This window comes from Culex pipiens, chromosome 3 (assembly GCF_016801865.2).
Source record: "Culex pipiens pallens isolate TS chromosome 3, TS_CPP_V2, whole genome shotgun sequence".
Lineage (NCBI taxonomy): Eukaryota > Metazoa > Arthropoda > Insecta > Diptera > Culicidae > Culex > Culex pipiens.
Genome location: NC_068939.1, coordinates 154,081,308 through 154,099,112, shown reverse-complemented (window position 1 = coordinate 154,099,112; position 17,805 = coordinate 154,081,308). Strand labels below are relative to the sequence as shown.

At 37.2% G+C, this 17,805-nt stretch overlaps 1 protein-coding gene across 9 annotated transcripts in view; it reads left to right on the top strand.

Annotated features, from left to right (window-relative positions):
• LOC120416960 (microtubule-associated protein Jupiter) overlaps positions 1-17,805 on the top strand; it is a 267,822-nt gene that overhangs the window by 229,713 nt on the left and 20,304 nt on the right. For 7 of the 9 annotated variants that reach the window (XM_039578873.2, XM_039578877.2, XM_039578874.2 and 4 more), the window contains 2 exons: positions 12,411-12,547; positions 17,058-17,093. In XM_039578873.2, the coding sequence (XP_039434807.1) occupies positions 12,411-12,547; positions 17,058-17,093 (173 nt within the window). Of the gene's footprint in view, positions 1-11,924; positions 12,272-12,410; positions 12,548-17,057; positions 17,094-17,805 lie in introns of those variants that run through there. The other 2 variants (XM_039578878.2, XM_039578875.2) reach the window with 2 other exon arrangements.

The window sequence follows — 17,805 nt, the reverse complement described above, 5'->3', positions numbered from 1 at the left end:
AACATTGGAAATCGGACAACTAATTCTCGAGATATCGGTAATCAAAAAACGGTGCAACACTGAGAAAATCTCATTTTTCATGTTTTTTTTTTTTATCTTTGCATGGCCGTATCAACTAAGCTCAAAAAAGCAAAATGTAAAAAAATCTCAGCTCTTCAGAAATATATATTTTTTAAATTGTAATATAACACATTTTTTTCGACACCAAATCTGTCACCACTTCCTGATGAATATTAATTCCTCCTCCCTTAATTCCTCCCTTTTTCACGAGCTTGCGAGTTTAAGTGTTAATGAAGTTTTTATTCAATTTGCTTAAAAAACAATACATGCTTGTAAACTATGCATTTTTCAATGTTTTATAATGTCCTGGTTTTATCAACTGACATAAGTGTAGTTTTGCCTTAACTTTTTTTTTAATTAAATATGTCTTTATTAAACTTTCTTATAATAATTACATTTCTTTTACATGCTAAGTGGTATGGCCAAATGCTCTTCATCTTTGTTGTAGTTTTCGTTTTATTATTAACTGATCACATTTATTTTATTTACTTCAAATTGTTTTATATTATTGCATTGAATCGAATACATTTGGGTAAAAAAGAAAAAAATCACTTTAACAACTAATCCTAACTTAAAACTAAAAAAATAAATTCATTGAAACATTCAAAATCACTAGAACGAGTAAACTACGAACTGTATTTTAAGATAAATGCTCCAAGCGTTCTTACTTGATCCTGGCGAGTTTTGCAACCACGCAGTGTTTTTGTCATCTCGATGAAAATGTTCAAAAGTTCTTGTGGTGAAAACAGGTCACTACTGCCTTCACCCGTTGTTGTTGGTTGGTTTTCCCTCGGTTGCTGACTGAAGCCTGGAGGTGTTGTATTCTCTGCAACTCTTTGCCGCTGATTCAACGGCAATGGCTGCAGATTTGGAACCACTCGAGCAGATCCCGCTCCTGGTGACGCCAAAGCAGGAAAATCCACGTCCGTGAATGCTGGTGGTGTTTTGCGACGATTTGGTTGGTGCCTCGTCGTCGCTTGCTGCCGAATTTTTACAAACTCGGCACGTTTTGGGCAGCTTCGATTCTTGGTCGAATGGTCGCCGCCGCAATTGAAGCATTTGGCTTCGATGTTCACGTTGATTGTTTCGCAAGCTTGAGTTTTGTGCTCACCTCCGCAGGTTGCACAACGACTCTTGATGAAACAGTTCCTTCCACCATGTCCAAACTGCAAGCAGTTCGAACATTGTGTCACGTCACGGTGCACTGGACGATAACGTTCCCAAGTCACAATGATGTTTAAAATCGCCCGAACTGCCTTCAGCTCAGACGGCGTTGTCGATCCTTTCTCGAGATGAACCAGGTACAGTTGATCACGATACTTGGTGTCCTTGTTGTGTCTCGTCATCTTGAAGACTTCGATCACGTTCAATTTAAGAGTTTTGAGCTCTTCTTTCAGCACACTCACATCCATGTCGTACAGACCTCGGAGGACCTGTTTCATGGGGCGTTTACCTGGATCGTCATGGCTGTAGTATTCAATCTTTGTGTTGTTCAGGAAATCCCGAACGTAGTTGTAATCCTTTCTGGTAGGTAGCAGAATTTTGAGTCCATCAGCACACAAGCGAATGGAAGCTCGTAAAGCACCAGATTTGATAAACCCGGTCAGCCACTTTCGCACCGAATCCGATGACGATGTTTTCACAAAAATGGGTGGCAACTTTTTCCGTCGTTCAAATACTTCTTTCTCGCTCACGTCCACAGGGAGGGTAGCGAACTGGTTTCCAGACGAATTTTGAGCGTCCTTGCTCAAACTGCCTGGCTTTGCAGGTAGCGCTTCGGCATTCTTTAGCTTCTTCAAATCTGCCGATCCTGCTGGTGAGGACCGCCTCTTTTTCTTGCCCTGAGGCATTTTTGCACTTTTTAAGCACTTTTCAGGAGCTAATATCCAGGAGTACCTCACTGATCGGTGGTCCACAAGGGAATCTTTTCCTTAACTTTTTTTACATATACTCAAACTTCTCTTTTGCTAAAAAACCATGACAAAAAACATAACTATTGCCCTGATTTTGCTGATTGTACCTTTGATGAATCTGTTATTTAGGATGCGCTTCGTTTTAGAGATATGTTAGCGAAATTATTTTCAAACATCTTGGGATAATTCTCTACAAACTCACACGAAATCGGGAAAGATTGGGCCACTTTCATTTTTAACATGCGAAAAAATAGGTGTTTTTCAATAATTTGCAGCCTCAAACGGTGATGATATAGAAACTTGGTGTCAAAGAGACTTTGATCTAAAATTAGACGCCATCAAGGCGTACTCCGAATTCCGGAAAAACGTATTTTTCATCGAAAAAAAAACAATAAAAAAGTTTTAAAAATTCTCCCATTTTCCGTTACTCGACTGTAATTTTTTTTGGAACATGTCATTTTAAGGGAAATTCAATGTACTTTTCGAATCTACATTGACCCAGAAGGGTCATGTGTTTCTCTTTGTTTCGTCTTCCGTGTCTGCAAATCCCTTATGTTTATATATAATTTTTTGTAATTATCCGATCTACAACTTTGTAGAACATTATTACACTCTAAAAAATAACCCTGCAACGTTAGAAAAAACACGAAACTTTAAAATGAAAATTTTTGTTCTAAATGAAAAGATGACCCTTCTGGGTCAATGTAGATTCGAAAAGAACATTAAATTTCCCATTATATAACATGTTCCAAAATTTGTTACAGTCGAGTAACGGAAAATGGGAGAGATTTTTAAACTTTTTTAGTGTTTTTTTTTCGTAAAAGTCCCTTTGACACCAAATTTCTATCTCATCACCGGTTCAGGCTGCAAATTATTGAAAAATACCTCTTTTTTCGCACGTTCAAAAATGGAAGGGGTCGTACCGCCCCTCCGTCACGAGAAAAAACGGACCTCGGATTCGTGATCAGGAACAAAAATTACTCCTTAGGACAAATTTTCACGCAAATATATATATATTTATATTATATTTTGTATCTTTAACTACTGCTTACTTTTTAAGTAATATTTCTAAACACAATTATTCTTAAATATACATGTTTGCCTTTATTTTAAGCAGATCATAGAGATCTGCGAAATTCCAATGTTTTGTAATTGGCATAACATGAAATTTCATTACTTTTGCCGAAAAAAATCAGTAGCTCTAAGAACGATGTAATTTATCATTTCACATGTACTTTTTAATTTCAAATTTGATTAATTATAAAAAAAATAACCTTATTTTATGTATATGCATTAAAAAAATACATTTTTTTTCAAATGGTCATAGGTTGGTCAAAGCTTTATGGCTTTTTTGGAATGTTCTGGAAAGATGGCATTCAGGCAAAAATAATATTTATGGCAAAAAGAGATTTAAAAAATCAGCAAAAACAATCCGTGTGTATTTTTTTTCGGTGAATCAAAACGTTTCTTCATAAAATACACATTGGAATTTTCGCATATCATTTTCGTATGGATAGCTGCCAAATTTGTAAGGAATGACATGGAAAACTGGTTATGCAAAATGGCTTCTCTGGAGACTGGCAGACAAAAAGTTTCAGAAAGATAAAAAAAAATACAAAAAAAATGAATTGGATACCATCCTGCATTTTTCGTAAGGCATGAGTTTTAATTTCAGTGTTTTTTTTTTCTGGAAGCGCGTCACTCTCCCAACAAGTTTGTCTTTGACGCCTTTTTGATACGATGTAACGGCTTTGAGATACAGCAATATTAAAATAAATAATTACGAAAATATTGACATAACTTACACCCTTCTCAAATGTCATTCTCGAGTGCAACTAGCCATATACACAAAAACGACTTTCATAAGCCTAGGATAACATTTCTAGAGTTTTTTTTAATTAAAATGGAAAATCCCATAACTTATAAGATCTTCTAAATAAAATAAATCTAGATGTAAACAAACCTGAAAAATCCTGTTTTTGGCAGAAATTTGTCTTTATTATGAAGATTAAAAATAAATAAATAAATAAAATAAATAAATAGATTTGTTTCAGTTAAGTTTTATTTCTAAAAATCGCAATTGATGAATGTATTACTACTTTCCATTTTTTTTCATTTTTCTGGATAGGCCAGTTTGTTTATTTTGTCTAATCACTTACATCGCCATTTTCTTGTATCATTACTTAATTATAAGTTCTGTAACATACTAAAACGAGCAATATTTCAACTGTCAAGCCAAACCCTCAAAACCTATTACAACAAAACAACCATAAATCCCCAAAAACCAATTCATCACCGCTCAAAATCCCATAATTACCACCATCGGACAAATCACAACAAACAATCCAATTAAAATTCGTGGGACTTTTACTCGGAACCCCTCCCTGAAAAAAAAACCCTCACTTCCTCTTCAGCTGCACACAAAGTGCATAGAGAGAGAGAAAAAAACACCCATCTCGCACCCATATTGCACCATAAATTCCGCTCCAAACTGGGCGTGTGTGCGAGGGGGAAATCACTAAACAACGAAACCTTTTCTTTCTGAAAAGTGTGAGAAAATCGTTAATCCCGTTCACCCCAGCGACTTGGGCTGAACGTTATTGAAACGGGGGGATCATCTTGAGTTGACTTTTATGCGACATCTTATGGCCCACATAACTAACACCTCTCGGACCCGGTGGGGGGATCGAATCGTGGCAAGTTGATCGGGCTGTTGGAATTTACATAAATTATCCCATGGTGTGATCGATCCCAACGCGGTCGTGTGGTGGACCGACAAAATCGAGAGTGATCCGGACATGATCTCTGTATGGCATTTCCTCACCTGACCAAGCGAGAGGTGGTGGTTTGTCAGGTCAACAAGATGTTAACACGGGAATGGAAGGTTGTTAGCGGGATTTTTTTTGCCAAATCCGGTGAATCGAGGTGCAGAAGTTAATTGGATTCATGCTCTTTCTTAGACGGTTTTGTGAGATACGGGAAACGAAGCACTTTGGCCGATCACGTGGAACAAATTGGGCAGCGATCGAACTGCATCCATCGACCTTAGCTGGATCGTGAATTTGAATTTTGGCACGAAGAACAAAGATTTATATGCCGGCCAATCACTTTACTGGCTAGTAAACAGCAAACATAGACTAACCATACCAAAATTGCTTTTGACTTTTGGGAATTTCTTTCATCACTTCTGATCCCCCTGAACCTATCTAATTTCAAGACTAACTATAAAACTTTGTTGTGCAAGTCGAACAAGATTCCTACGATCTCTGCAGGTGTATCTTCGGGAAGTCTCACTATCACGACCATGTTTACCCATGTTTCAAACTCCGAAAGGCGCCTGAGTAAGGTGGTGTTAAGTGGTTAATTTAAATGTTGTTTATACAGCAAGTGACGACAGGATTGTCGAATCGGGTTCGCTAGAAAGGAATTTGCTTACACGAGAAGGGCGGTTTGTGTTCGTTCCGTAAACGGAATGATTGAATGGAACAATCTCCGCGCCGGTGTGGGAGCACCTGTGCTGTACACAAAAAGTGCTTTTGCCAATCTGGAGTGTGGTGTGAACACCACCTGCTTTTTTGCGAGCTTTCGATAAGGTACTCTCGATCGTTAGCATAGCACTTTTCTGAAGGGGGCTTTGATGAGAAAATAGGTTAAGTAGAATGGAGTTTGCATCACTTCTTTTTTTTTTCAGCACGGTCTCCATTGATGTATCGCTCCGGCCAAACTATCCATTCTTGCACGAATCGAGCGATACGGAGTTGGCTTTTTTCGAGTAACTTTCCGCGGAATGCTTCTACGACTCTTCAAACCGAACTTTCCATTGTTTTGCCGTGGAGTAACCCCTCCCCCCCTGAGACACGATGCAGATTCACTTTCGTCTCAACTTGGCGTAGTTTTTCCTTTCATTTAACGCGCCCAACTTAGCATATTAACCTCCTTCCATGGAGCGGCGGCGCGATGTTGCTTCCTGTGTGTCTTGTTTTTTTCTTGAAGCTCTGTAATGGAATTGCAGGAATTTCTCTGCTGTACGCTTCAGGGAGTGCATCAGTCTAGTGAAAGAAACGCATCTGCTCGGGTTGCTCCCTTTGGTGGACCCGCGGAGACCCCATTCCGGTACATTAAAATAATTGTATCGACTTCTGGAGGGCGCGTATGTTTGCTACTTTTTTCTAAGGGAATCGTATGGTGTGGTATTCCAGAGTATTCTGCGCTGTTTCAATTATTTTTCAAAGGAAATCACTTTTTTCTTTATTATGAGAAGCGGGTCCCAGGAGTTAAGTAGCTTTTTGATAGACTACGATTTCGCTCTGCCTCAACCAGGGCTGCGGAGTCGGGTCATATTTCAAGCGACTCCGACTCCGGCTTTCTGAGTTAAGCCGACTCCGACTCCGGCTCCAGCTTTCCACAAATTGTTGACTCCGGCTCTGACTCCGACTACGGCCTACCAACTCTAGCCGACTCCTACTCCGACACTTAATCTGTATTTCAAATATTAAAAATAACGCATTTTCAGCACAACAATTTTCTGAGTAAATTTGAATTTTGTTGTTTGAAAAATTGGAACATTTTATTTAACTACTTTAAATTTACATTCATTTTTTAAGTTAATAAGCTAGCTACACTAATTTTCAATTGTTTTTTTCAGCAAGTTTTCATTTACTGAAAATTTCAGTAGTGCAGATTTCAGTAAATTTAACTGAATTCAGTAATGAGAAATTGGTGTGCAGTAACTATCAAAGATACCCTGGTTTTGAAATAAACAATTTTCAAAGTAACTATTTTTTAAAGCTTTTTTGAATTTATTTGAGAAGACGTACATGGACATTGTGTGATCCAGCCCAGTACACACTTTAAACATACAAATCATGAGAAAATTCTAATATTTGAAAAATAAATTAAATTATATCAATTATATCACATATATCACACTTTCAGAGTTTTGTAGAGAAATTGTAAACATTGGGGTAATCGATATATCTAATAAATTCAATGACTCGTATATGCAAAGTTGCATATGCGAGGCATAAGAGCGCCGGTTTAACTGTATTTCAAAATTAGTTGCAACTTATTTTCGATATTTTTGTCAGCTTGAAATATTTTCAGCACGACACTTTGATTTGTTTTTATTTACATACAAAATGAGCATGTTGCGTTCCAAGTAGAAGATTGATATAATAGTTGATAATAATTTAAAAACATTTAACATTGTTTAATCCAGACAGTCGGGACTGAGTACAGTCCAGACTTGATTATCCGAAGTCCTTGAAAATATGTCACTGCGGATAATCGAAACACGATAAAAATATTTTCATAGTTTGGTTTGATGAGCTCAAAATCACCCAAAAATGCTCCAAAATGATCTGGGATCTGGGTAGTAAAATCCGGATAGTACAAGGTGGCCACCTCGGGAAAATGATTCCACTGTAAAAAAGGGAAAACTCGGGAATTTTACTGACTAACTGGGAAAACATTATAAGTTGAATTTAAATTCGATAAACTTAACTTAAATGTATTCAATGTGTGTTTTTTCTCGATAGGATCATTTTTATTAGTATTTGAAATGAATAATTCGCGAAAACTATGTTTGACATTATGTTCAGATTTTTTTTCTAGTATACCAAGATATTTTTACTTCTTGTGAACTAGTTTTTAAGTAAAAAATGTTTTTTTATCTAAATTCGCTAACAATAGTTAGAGTTCGATTTCTAAAGTTTGCATAACTGTATGATTTTTGAAGTCTTTACTTTTTTTGAATACATTGGGGTTCGTTCAAAAATTACGTCCATGAATAGGGGGAGGGGGGGTCTGAGGTTTGTGACAGTCCATGTTAAAGGTATAGGGAAAGTGCATGACAGGGGGAGGGGGGGGTCTGAAATCCTGAAAATCTCAGGACGTAATATTTGAACAAACCCTTGTACAAAACAAAAAACCGAATGGATTCATCCTTTTATTCTGGAATGTATTTTATTGCTAATTTATACCAAAAAATACTGTAAATCGATTGATGAGATTTAAAAGACAGTTTCTTTGTTAATATTTCTTTTTTAGGTTTTTTAGAACCAATTGATATGTTTTTTTTCAGTTATTGAATAATGACAAAGCATTGAGAAAAAAATACACAATATTTATTTTAATTAATCAGATTTGATTTAAATTTTTAGATTTAAAAATTACTTCAATATGTGGTACCTAAACTATTTTAAAAATGTTTTTGATTAATGAAAAATTTAACTTAAAACGACATTTCAAAGTTTACTAATAAAACATTAGTAAAATTGTCTTATCTTTCGAGTAAAATGTTTTTTTTTTTAAATTGGTGGTTAAATGAAGTTCTTGACGGATTTAAATAAGATAAAACAATTGTTTTGATTTTATTTTAGACGTTTTCGTAAAATTAAGGGTTGTTCAAAAAATCACAGATAAGCCGAATGAATTTTGACCATTTTGTGATGTTACCAAAAAGATTGCATTTTCAGTCATTAAAAACCATCCAAAAATGCGCAATTTCGTTTCAATGTGAAAAATCGAAAAAACTGGTTTCTTTTTATGACTTTATTTTCTTCTAGAATTCTTGGGATTGTCAAAACAATTTTTTTGCCGAAGATGCAAAACCGATCAGAAAACATCGTTTTCAAGATACCAGTTCTTGAAAATTTTTTAGCTTTATTGTGTGTAAAGCTACCCCAAATGCATGTAGATTATTATGGCTTAACTAATGAAGCATAATGTTTTTTTCTCTTTTTTTTGTCAAAGAGAAAGCACTCACACAAAGAAAAACTAAAGAAACTGCAAATTCTTGGATACATCGCTCTTCATGAATTTATACGAGCTTTTTTTTCGAAGAAGTTATAATTTTAAATTATAAATGAAAATGATGTTTCGTCAAAACGTTCCAATAATGATTTACATAATTCTCAAAAAAAAATTCTAATTCTCTAAACGAATTCCTAGCGAGTTTGTAAAAATATAAGGAGGTGGAGGTGAAAAATTCCAAGCATTATGGAAAATAAGAGGTTTGAATTGGAAATTCGTTAACAACTAGTGCAAACTTTTAAAAGCTATCATTAGAATTGAAAATATTGGACAAAATACCTGTACCAAGTGTCAACATTTTAAAAGGTTTTTGTTTTTCAGGTCAGTTTTAAAAGCATTGAAAATTGATTTAAAAACTTTCTGAGAAAATTCATCTTGGACTCGGCAGAAAACCGAGAAAAAAACGGGAATTTGAAAATCGAAAGCTGGTGGCCACTCTGGGATATTAAAACGTAATTATTATAACAAAAGTAAATACCAGTATGATTCAACATCCACATCTGGATAAGCAACACAGTTTCTATAATCCGGATAACATAACACGGATTGTTTTATTAGGATAATCCAGCAGACAATTACAATTGAGTTATACTATACCGACAGCATGACCTGGATATTAAACAATATCTCGATATCCCGGGCAGACGGTAATAACAAAATTCATGCCATTTTAATAACAGAGTATCTGATAACAGAAAGTGTATAAAATAACAGAAAGTGTTATGGATTCTTCATGAAAATTCCATTTTTGCATAAGAGTTGAATAACATTTTATGTTATCATAACAAAATTTGTTATTGGTCTGATATTAATTGAAAGCAAAAACATCTAGAGAATAACATTTTTTGTTATGGAAGAATAACTGTTATTGGGATGATCGGATTAGTTGTTAAAATAACAAAAAATAATAACAAAGATTTGTTCGAAGAATAACTTAAAATGTTATTAATCTGTTATTACAATAACAATACAATAACAAAAAATTCATAACGACGAATAACAAATCTTGTTATAAATAACATAAAATGTTATTGGCTTAGTATTTTCAAATATCAAAAAATGTTATTCCAAAGTTATTACCGTCTGCTCGGGATATCAAACGGAATAGTTTTATTCAGATAATGTAAAACAAATCGTTGATGCAGAGAGTCCAGAATAACTCTTCATACTAACTTCTGTACTATGCAACTCGAGTCCTGTTTTTTTTTTAATTCCAAAAAAAGGTAATTTTAGGGACTTTCAATTTCAACCTCACGCTCGTAGACTATCCTTCATGTATACCTATTGACTATGCATCTGAATGTATAAAAATTTGTTTTCGCATATTTTCAGATATTTGAGTGGGCGTTGTATGTTGTACATCGTTGAAAAGGCTTGAAAAAAAAAACTTCAAGCACTGGGAACTCTAAATCAAGTTTTGAAAACTATGTTCAGATCCAGCATCCGACCCATCGTTGGAATGGTAATCTCAGACTTGCTAAACGATTCTAAAAGCTTGAAAATCTTCTGACAGCAATGGCAAAAATGCCCACTAAAAAGACCAACGATTGTCCAAAAAATCCTAAACATTCCAAGTGGAATGAGTCACTGCTCTTTCTCTCTTTCTCCGCCGGATTGACCCGTCCGTAGATTATACACACCACATTTGAATAGGAGGTCACGCACACCGCCGCCCCGTCCACGAGTCCTTGCTGGCTGGCACACAAACGTCTGGGACCCGGGGGTAACGAACCAACACCACAGTTACGAGCGACCTTGGACTCCTTAAACAGGTGCCCCCCGCCGAAAATCTAGATCTCAGACGGACGGGAGGTGACTTTTCATCGCTATCATCAGTCATCGAGCGATGTGTGCCTGAAAATAGTTTCAATGTCATCAAAAACCCAGAAATTCGAACTCGTTCAGGTATTACAGTTAGGCAAGTCCCGGTTTCGCAATTGGGAGCGCAATCTTTTGTCTTGATCCGACGGGGGGTTGATGCTGCCGCCGAATCGAAGACAATACGGTTTCGTTTCGTTCACGAAAAACAATAACAATTTCACGCCCTAATAATCTGCAAAGATCTCGCCGATCTATACCCGCGAACGTCAGCTGGAACAGAGTGGCGTCGTACCGTGTGGTGGAGCGAACTTAGACGGTACCGTCTTGCAGTCGAGTAGTGCGCTAAAGTGTGGAAATTTGATTGAACCTCAATCAGAAAGGTTCACGTACTTTGCACACCATAGGTCGCGCGCACACGTTGTTATGGTCGGCTTGAAAATAAATTAGTTTTTCCGCGCAGATCTTCTTCTGATGGAATCTTCGCTTACATAATCAATCCCGCGGCATGAAGTCATGCGGGGTATATTCCGTTACGTTTCGCTCGCCAGCAGCCGGGTCCAAATTAAGGGCTGCGGTGAAAATGGTCGCACTTAACCAGCTTGGGGAAGGTAAAGGGGTAGAAGTTAATACAATTTCCTCCATTATTATCGTCATCATCATCATTGGCCGCGCGCGGCTTGATCTCATCACCATTATTGGGTTCGCTGTGGTACTTCTCCGTGGAATGCGGAAAGGTTTTGGCCGTCCAGGGGAAAGAGCGACCTTGAGTCAGCTGACGGTTGGCGATCGTGTCGCTGATCGATTTTGCACGGCCTCGCGCGCTCAATGAGGGCGCCCTGGGTAGTCCAGGTACCGTTGGGTCAATGGAACTCGATTTTTTTGTAGACAGATGTTTTAAATTGAGGTCGTTGAGCCCAAATATGACCTATAAAATTCTCTGGGAACTTGTATTCCAAGATGGCGACCTTCGGATAATCGAAACTTCGGAGAATCGAGTCTGTACTTTACTCCTCACGTTTGCTGAATTTCAGCAAAACCCATTATTACAACTCCCTGCTGCTCTCTTTCGCTCCATCATCCCTTTTCAAACATGCTGCTGCTCAAAAAACGATCACAACAACCACGTGGGGAAGAAAACTTATCAGAAAAACCAAGCAGCCCGACCAGCAACATGACTCATGCCCGTCGGGACACGTTTGCTCGTGTCAGTACCGATTCACACGTCCACGCGTCGAGTCGTCGTCTGTCAGATTATATTTACGTTTTGGTTCCGTCGCTTCGTCGTCCTTCTCTGCGTGCGTACTTTTTTCGAATTCTCTTCTGTGCCGTGCCGTCCTCCCTCCCTGTTTACTACACAGCTCGAACCGGTGCTCGTCCGTGTGTGTGTGTGTTGCTTCCTTGCTTTCCTTTTTCGGGCACTGTCGTTTCTGTTAAATTCCGCGTGGTTCTCACCCACACCACTTCACCGAGCCAGACGACCTCCAGCAGGCACCGCGAGACCGTATTCGTCAGTCCGTGTCCTCCTGAACTAGTCCTACTTTGGTCTGCCCGTGTTCTTCAACACAGTACAGCTGGAACAGTTTCCGAGCAGTTGCGCACTTCGACGTTGGTGCCCCCAAAAACAAAGTAATCCAGGTCAAGCCGCCCCGTTTCGTCAAAGCGCCGTAAGTGTCCAGTGGTCAGTCGTCCCGGCAGCAGCTCCACAGAACGTCGTCAAATTTCGGACGCAAGAACCAACCCCCGTACGCGAAAAACCCAGCCGTAACTAATCCGTCACCCTCTCTTCTCCCTTCTATTTTACAGAGTTCTGAAGCCTCCAGGTGGCGGAAGCAGCGATCTGTTCGGCGCCGACAACCAACCCCAGACTCCACGCAGCATGAACAAGAACCGAATGCAGTCCAACATCTTCGCCGTGCCGGAGGGCCAGCGGGCCGGAAACGGTGAGTGATGCGACGTTCTAAACTAAAGTGTCCAGAAGTGAAAAAAAATGTGGCCATAATCGGCAAAACGTGAATGATGGGCAGATGTTTGCCAAAGTGCTTCGCGGAAGGCAGTGTAAACAGAGATTTGAAAATATGTACCTTTTCTTTCCCGGGTTCCCCGACAGGTAGAAACTGAACAAACATGGCCCCTTGTACTGTGCAGGACATTCGAGGAGGTTTTTTTTTATGGAAGTTATTGCCGTCGAAGAAACTGTTACGCGGTGAAGGTTAAATGCTGCAATTAATGTTCAGCCGTGTACGTGACCTGGATGAATGGTCCGGAAAATGCTTCATCAGCCTATTTATTTATTGAATGTGTTGTGTCTTCCTTTGCTGAAGGAGCTTCAGAGGAGATAATGATATACTTACGAGTGTTTGTTGAGGAAATCGATACCGAAATGGTTATTTTTGATTGATACAAAAAGAACGTTTTTATTTTTAGGTTTTATCAAACCTCTGTAAATTTTTATTAACAATGCAATGTTTTCGACCAAGTTTGGTAAACACCGAATGAATGACTCATCATTATGACTCATCATAAAGGTATCTCAAGTACTTCTCTGATAACCCAAGCATTGTTTGATAGGTGAATGCTTTCTTAAAAAATAAAAAATGAGATATTTTAAATTTTGACAAAGATATATCTGAGAAATATTGATTTTAAATGAAAAACTTAAATTTAGGCCGGGACTCGTGGTGTTTGGGTAAGCGTGGTTGCCTCTCACCCAGTCGGCCTGGGTTCGACAATGAAACATTGTATTGTTTTAAAGAAATTGAAAAAAAAGTTTTATGGAAAAAAAAAACTAATTGTGTCGAAGTGTCGAAGGTTACGGTGGCTCTTGCGTCCTTTTGAAAACTTACCCGAGAAATAGAAGCATCAAGTAGTTTTGAGTTTTTTTGTATGCATTCAGTTCGTTGCAATTTCTTTTTAAAGTTTATGGCCGGCCAAAGTCGAGGGCGAGGCAAAACATTAATAAAATAAATGAAATTTTTTAAATTACCTGCCGTCTTTTCATCATTTCAATGAAAACAGTGTTGCCAAATACATCAGCACAGTTGTTTAAGACTTTAACATAAATTTTAACTCTCTTGACAAAAAAATGTCCGCCGATTTTTCGAGTGGCCTCGACATAAACTGTATGATTAGTTTTGAAAAATATTTGCAACGGCCTTACTCAGCTTTAATGAAATAAGATACATTTGTCTTTTTTAATATAACTTTTAATTAGAAATTTAAACTTAAAAAAATTGTTTTGAAAAAATTTGAGTCGATTCATATACTTTTTTCTATGTTAACTTGTTTGAAACAAAATATAGATGATTTTGCTTGAAATTTGAAATATGAAAATTTACCTTTGGTCTTTGATCTAGTCCAAAATACTTTCTCAGTGAGGTGTAACATTTCTATATCATGTAGTTTTTTTAGGCCTTCAACTCTGCTCGTGATTTTATACGTCAGCAACTCTCTACGAAATCGGCCGATTTCGATCATTTTTATTTTTTGATTTTTTTTATTTGACTTAAACTTTGTGGGGGCCTTCCCTATGACCAAATATGCTATTTTGTGTCATTGGTTCACCCATACAAGTCTCCATACAATTTTGGCAGCTGTCCATACAAAAATGGTATGTAAATATTCAAACAGCTGTAACTTTTGAGTGAATTTTCTGATCAATTTGGTGTCTTCGGCTAAATTGTAGGTATTGTTGAGGACTTTTGAGAAAAAATAGGTACACGGACAAAAAATTGCAGATTTTTTTATCAACTTTTTTTTTTCACTAAAACTCAATTTCCCAAATTAAGGAGCGGCCGTGGCTGACTGGTTACGGTGTTCGCTTTGTAAGCGAATGATTCTGGGTTCGATTCCCATCTGCTCCCAACGAGAAAGCTAAGTACACAGAATTTGAAATGATGAATATGAACGAAAAATCAAAGTCGCTCGAGGCGGGGTTCGATCCCCCGTCCTTTGGGTTGGTAAGCAAAAATGCTAACCACTAGGCCATGACGACTTGGTAAGCTTGGACTGGAATTAGAACTACTGTTACAGAGAGCGAGTTGTGGCGCTATAACCACGGCAAATAGTGTCCAGGGCATTCGTGGAAATACAATGTCCCATCCCAGAGGGTCCCGGAGTACCAAACCTTCTTAGCATGGTGCTCCCAACGAATACAACCAAATCTCGGAGCGTATGGTGGTGTGTCCCCACGCTTCTTCCTCCCCTGTCGATTCAGAATTGTGTTGTTGTTCGAACACTCAGTGCTCAAACTCAACCCAATTACGAGTCATCTCTGCGATACGGCTTTACGCAGTAGGCCTGGCCGCTTTAACGCTTGTGATGTTTCAATGCATTCCGATGCAATGGCGCACTACAAATGTTAATAAATGACAAGAAGAGTGCTAGGCGTCATCTAACCTAAGGCACACTCCAGGATCCCTTCGAAAGATTTGCTGCGCTAGGGTCTGATTAGATTAGATTAGAAAACTCAATTTCCCAAATTACATATTTTTTGATTTTCGAGATTTTTTGATATGTTTTAGGGGACAAAAATCCGCAACTTTTGAGCCATAGAGAAACATGGTCAAAAAATCTGCCGCCAAGTTATGAGTTTTTGAAATAATAGTGATTTTTGGAAAAATCGAAATTTCATGCAAAACCAAACCTGGAAATATTTTTTAATGCAAAATTGTATTTGCAATCAAAAACTACTTTAAATTTTTTTGATAAGGGGCTCCGTTTTCAAGATATAGCCACCGAAAGTTTGATTTTAGCAAAATATTTGCAGTTTTTCGATTTTTAAAAATAGTGACAATGAGCGACCATTTCTAAAAATATTTTTTTTAAAGTTCAGAAAATTTGCTATAAAATTGTCCAAGAGACATTGAAAATTGGACCTCTGGTTCCTGAGATACAGCGGCTTAAAGAAGAAGAAACAGGAAAATTGAAGTTTTCTAAGTCACACCAAAACAACCCACCATTTTCTAATGTCGAAATCTCAGCAACTAATGGACCATTAGGTGCCATGTTAAATGGGCGTAATATTCAATGTTTGGACCTTTTAAAATGTGAGTCTTGATTTAAAAATTTTCAAAATATTTTTTTCGAAAAGATCGGAAATTTCACGAATGTTTCTTGTTTTAACATTGAAAATCGGACCATTAGTTGCTGAGATATCGTCATTAGAAAATGGTGGGTTGTTTTGGTGAGACTTAGAAAACTTCAATTTTCGTGTTTCTTTTTCTTAAAGCGGCTCTTTCTCAGCAACCCGATGTCCAATCTTCAATGTCTCTTAGACAATTTTATTGCAAATTCTGTGAACTTTTCAAAAAAAATATTTTTAGAAATGGTCGCTCATTGTCACTATTTTTAAAAATCGAAAAACTGCAAATATTTTGCTAAAATCAAACTTTCGGTGATTATATCTTGAAAACGGAGCCCCTTATCAAAAAATCTGTAAAGTACTTTTCGATTGCAAATTCAATTTTGATTAAAAAATAATTCCAGATTTGTTTTTGCATGAAATTTCGATTTTTTCCAAAAATCACTGTTTTTTTCAAAAATTCATAACTCGGCGGCAGATGTTTTGACCATGCTTCTCTATGGCTCAAAAGTTGCGGATTTTTGTCCCCTAAAACATATAAAAAAATCTCGAAAATCAAAAAATACGTATTTTGGGAAATTGAGTTTTAGTAAAAAAATAGTTGATTAAAAAATCTGCAATTTTTTTTTCAGTTTACCTTTTTTTCTCAAAAGTCCTCAATAATACCTACAACTTTGCTGAAGACACCAAATTGAAGGTACCAAATAGGGAAGGCCCCCACAAAGTTTAAGTCAAATAAAAAAAAAAACAAAAAATAAAAATGGTCGAAATCGGGCGATTTGGTAAATTTTTTCGTAAATTTTTACATAATAAATGCAATTATTTAAATTGTCTTGCAATATCCTGTTCATTAAATTTATTTTTAGAAATTTTGAATTTAAATTCATCTCTAATTCTTTAATTTATTTTGTTGATTGTTATATAATTTAATCGTGTAATCGAAGTGATTTGGTTACTTTGACATTCAGCCTGCAGTTGTCAGTTCGATTTCTTTAAGTTTCGCGCTCTTTGTAAACTTTTTGCCACGTAACATCGAAACTGCCTGCCAAAAGGTATATAATTCGATAATTTGATAGCTTTCCAAATTTTCGTAACGACAGCCTTACCGCAGAATGAATCACACAAAATATATCGGTCCCTTATACATAGATTGATCCGTATTGCAAAACTAAAACGATTCTGGACGATTCATTTTCTCATCTCTCGATTTTCTCGTCTCTTTTCCTTTTATATCACTTTACCGTCACATTCCCTTGCCGCCGTTGTCCATCGTGTGTTGCTGAAATTCTTCAACCCTCAAACCCTTCCCTGTTGCATAACCTTTGGCAATAAAATTACATCAAAATAACCTCGATACGGAATGTGTTCAGTATTTCGACAAGGCGCTCACAGATATTACTTTCTCGGTACTTTAGTAAAACAATACAAATTTCTTTACCTTACATCTTTAAGTGTCATTCATTGTTACTGCTCGGATTTGCTTTGTTGTTTCTCTCTCTAACTACTATTTCAGTTTGTTAGTTTTCATCACTTTATTTGGCGTTATTTCCCGTATCTCTGAGCCATACAGAATACAGCAACAAAAGTAAAAGTTTATCTACGCAAAAATATCTTAAATGGCTGTTTCCCTTCCGCCAAGTAGCAAAACATGGCTATTATCTGGTTTTAATTTGTGAGAATAGATAAACGCAGCAGCGACCAGTAATTTGCTTCATTGTTTTTGTTTTTTTTTCTTCTTCCGTTGTCCAAATCAAGCCTTCTTGTGCTGTGTGCCCTTTAAACGTTTGTCTTAGTCGTTTGTCTTAGTTCGTCGGAATGCGCAAGTTCTTTTCACTTTTTTTCCTTCCTTCCATCCGTCCCGTGGTTCGCATTATGCAGCAAATTAGTCGTAGTTTTGTCAAATTATCATATCTTTCTATCTGTCCTCCCCTTTTATCCTCAAACCGTTTGTTGTTGTTGTTGTTTTTCTTTTTAGTTTAGCTTGAATCGTTCTTTCACTCGTGCCCCCTTTGACACTCTCAAATGCCAAACTTTGCAGTGGAAGTGCCCTATTGTTCAGGCTCAACCTCCTTCTCCTACGCAATCGCACGACACTCTTTTTTGGTTTTGCTTGAAAGG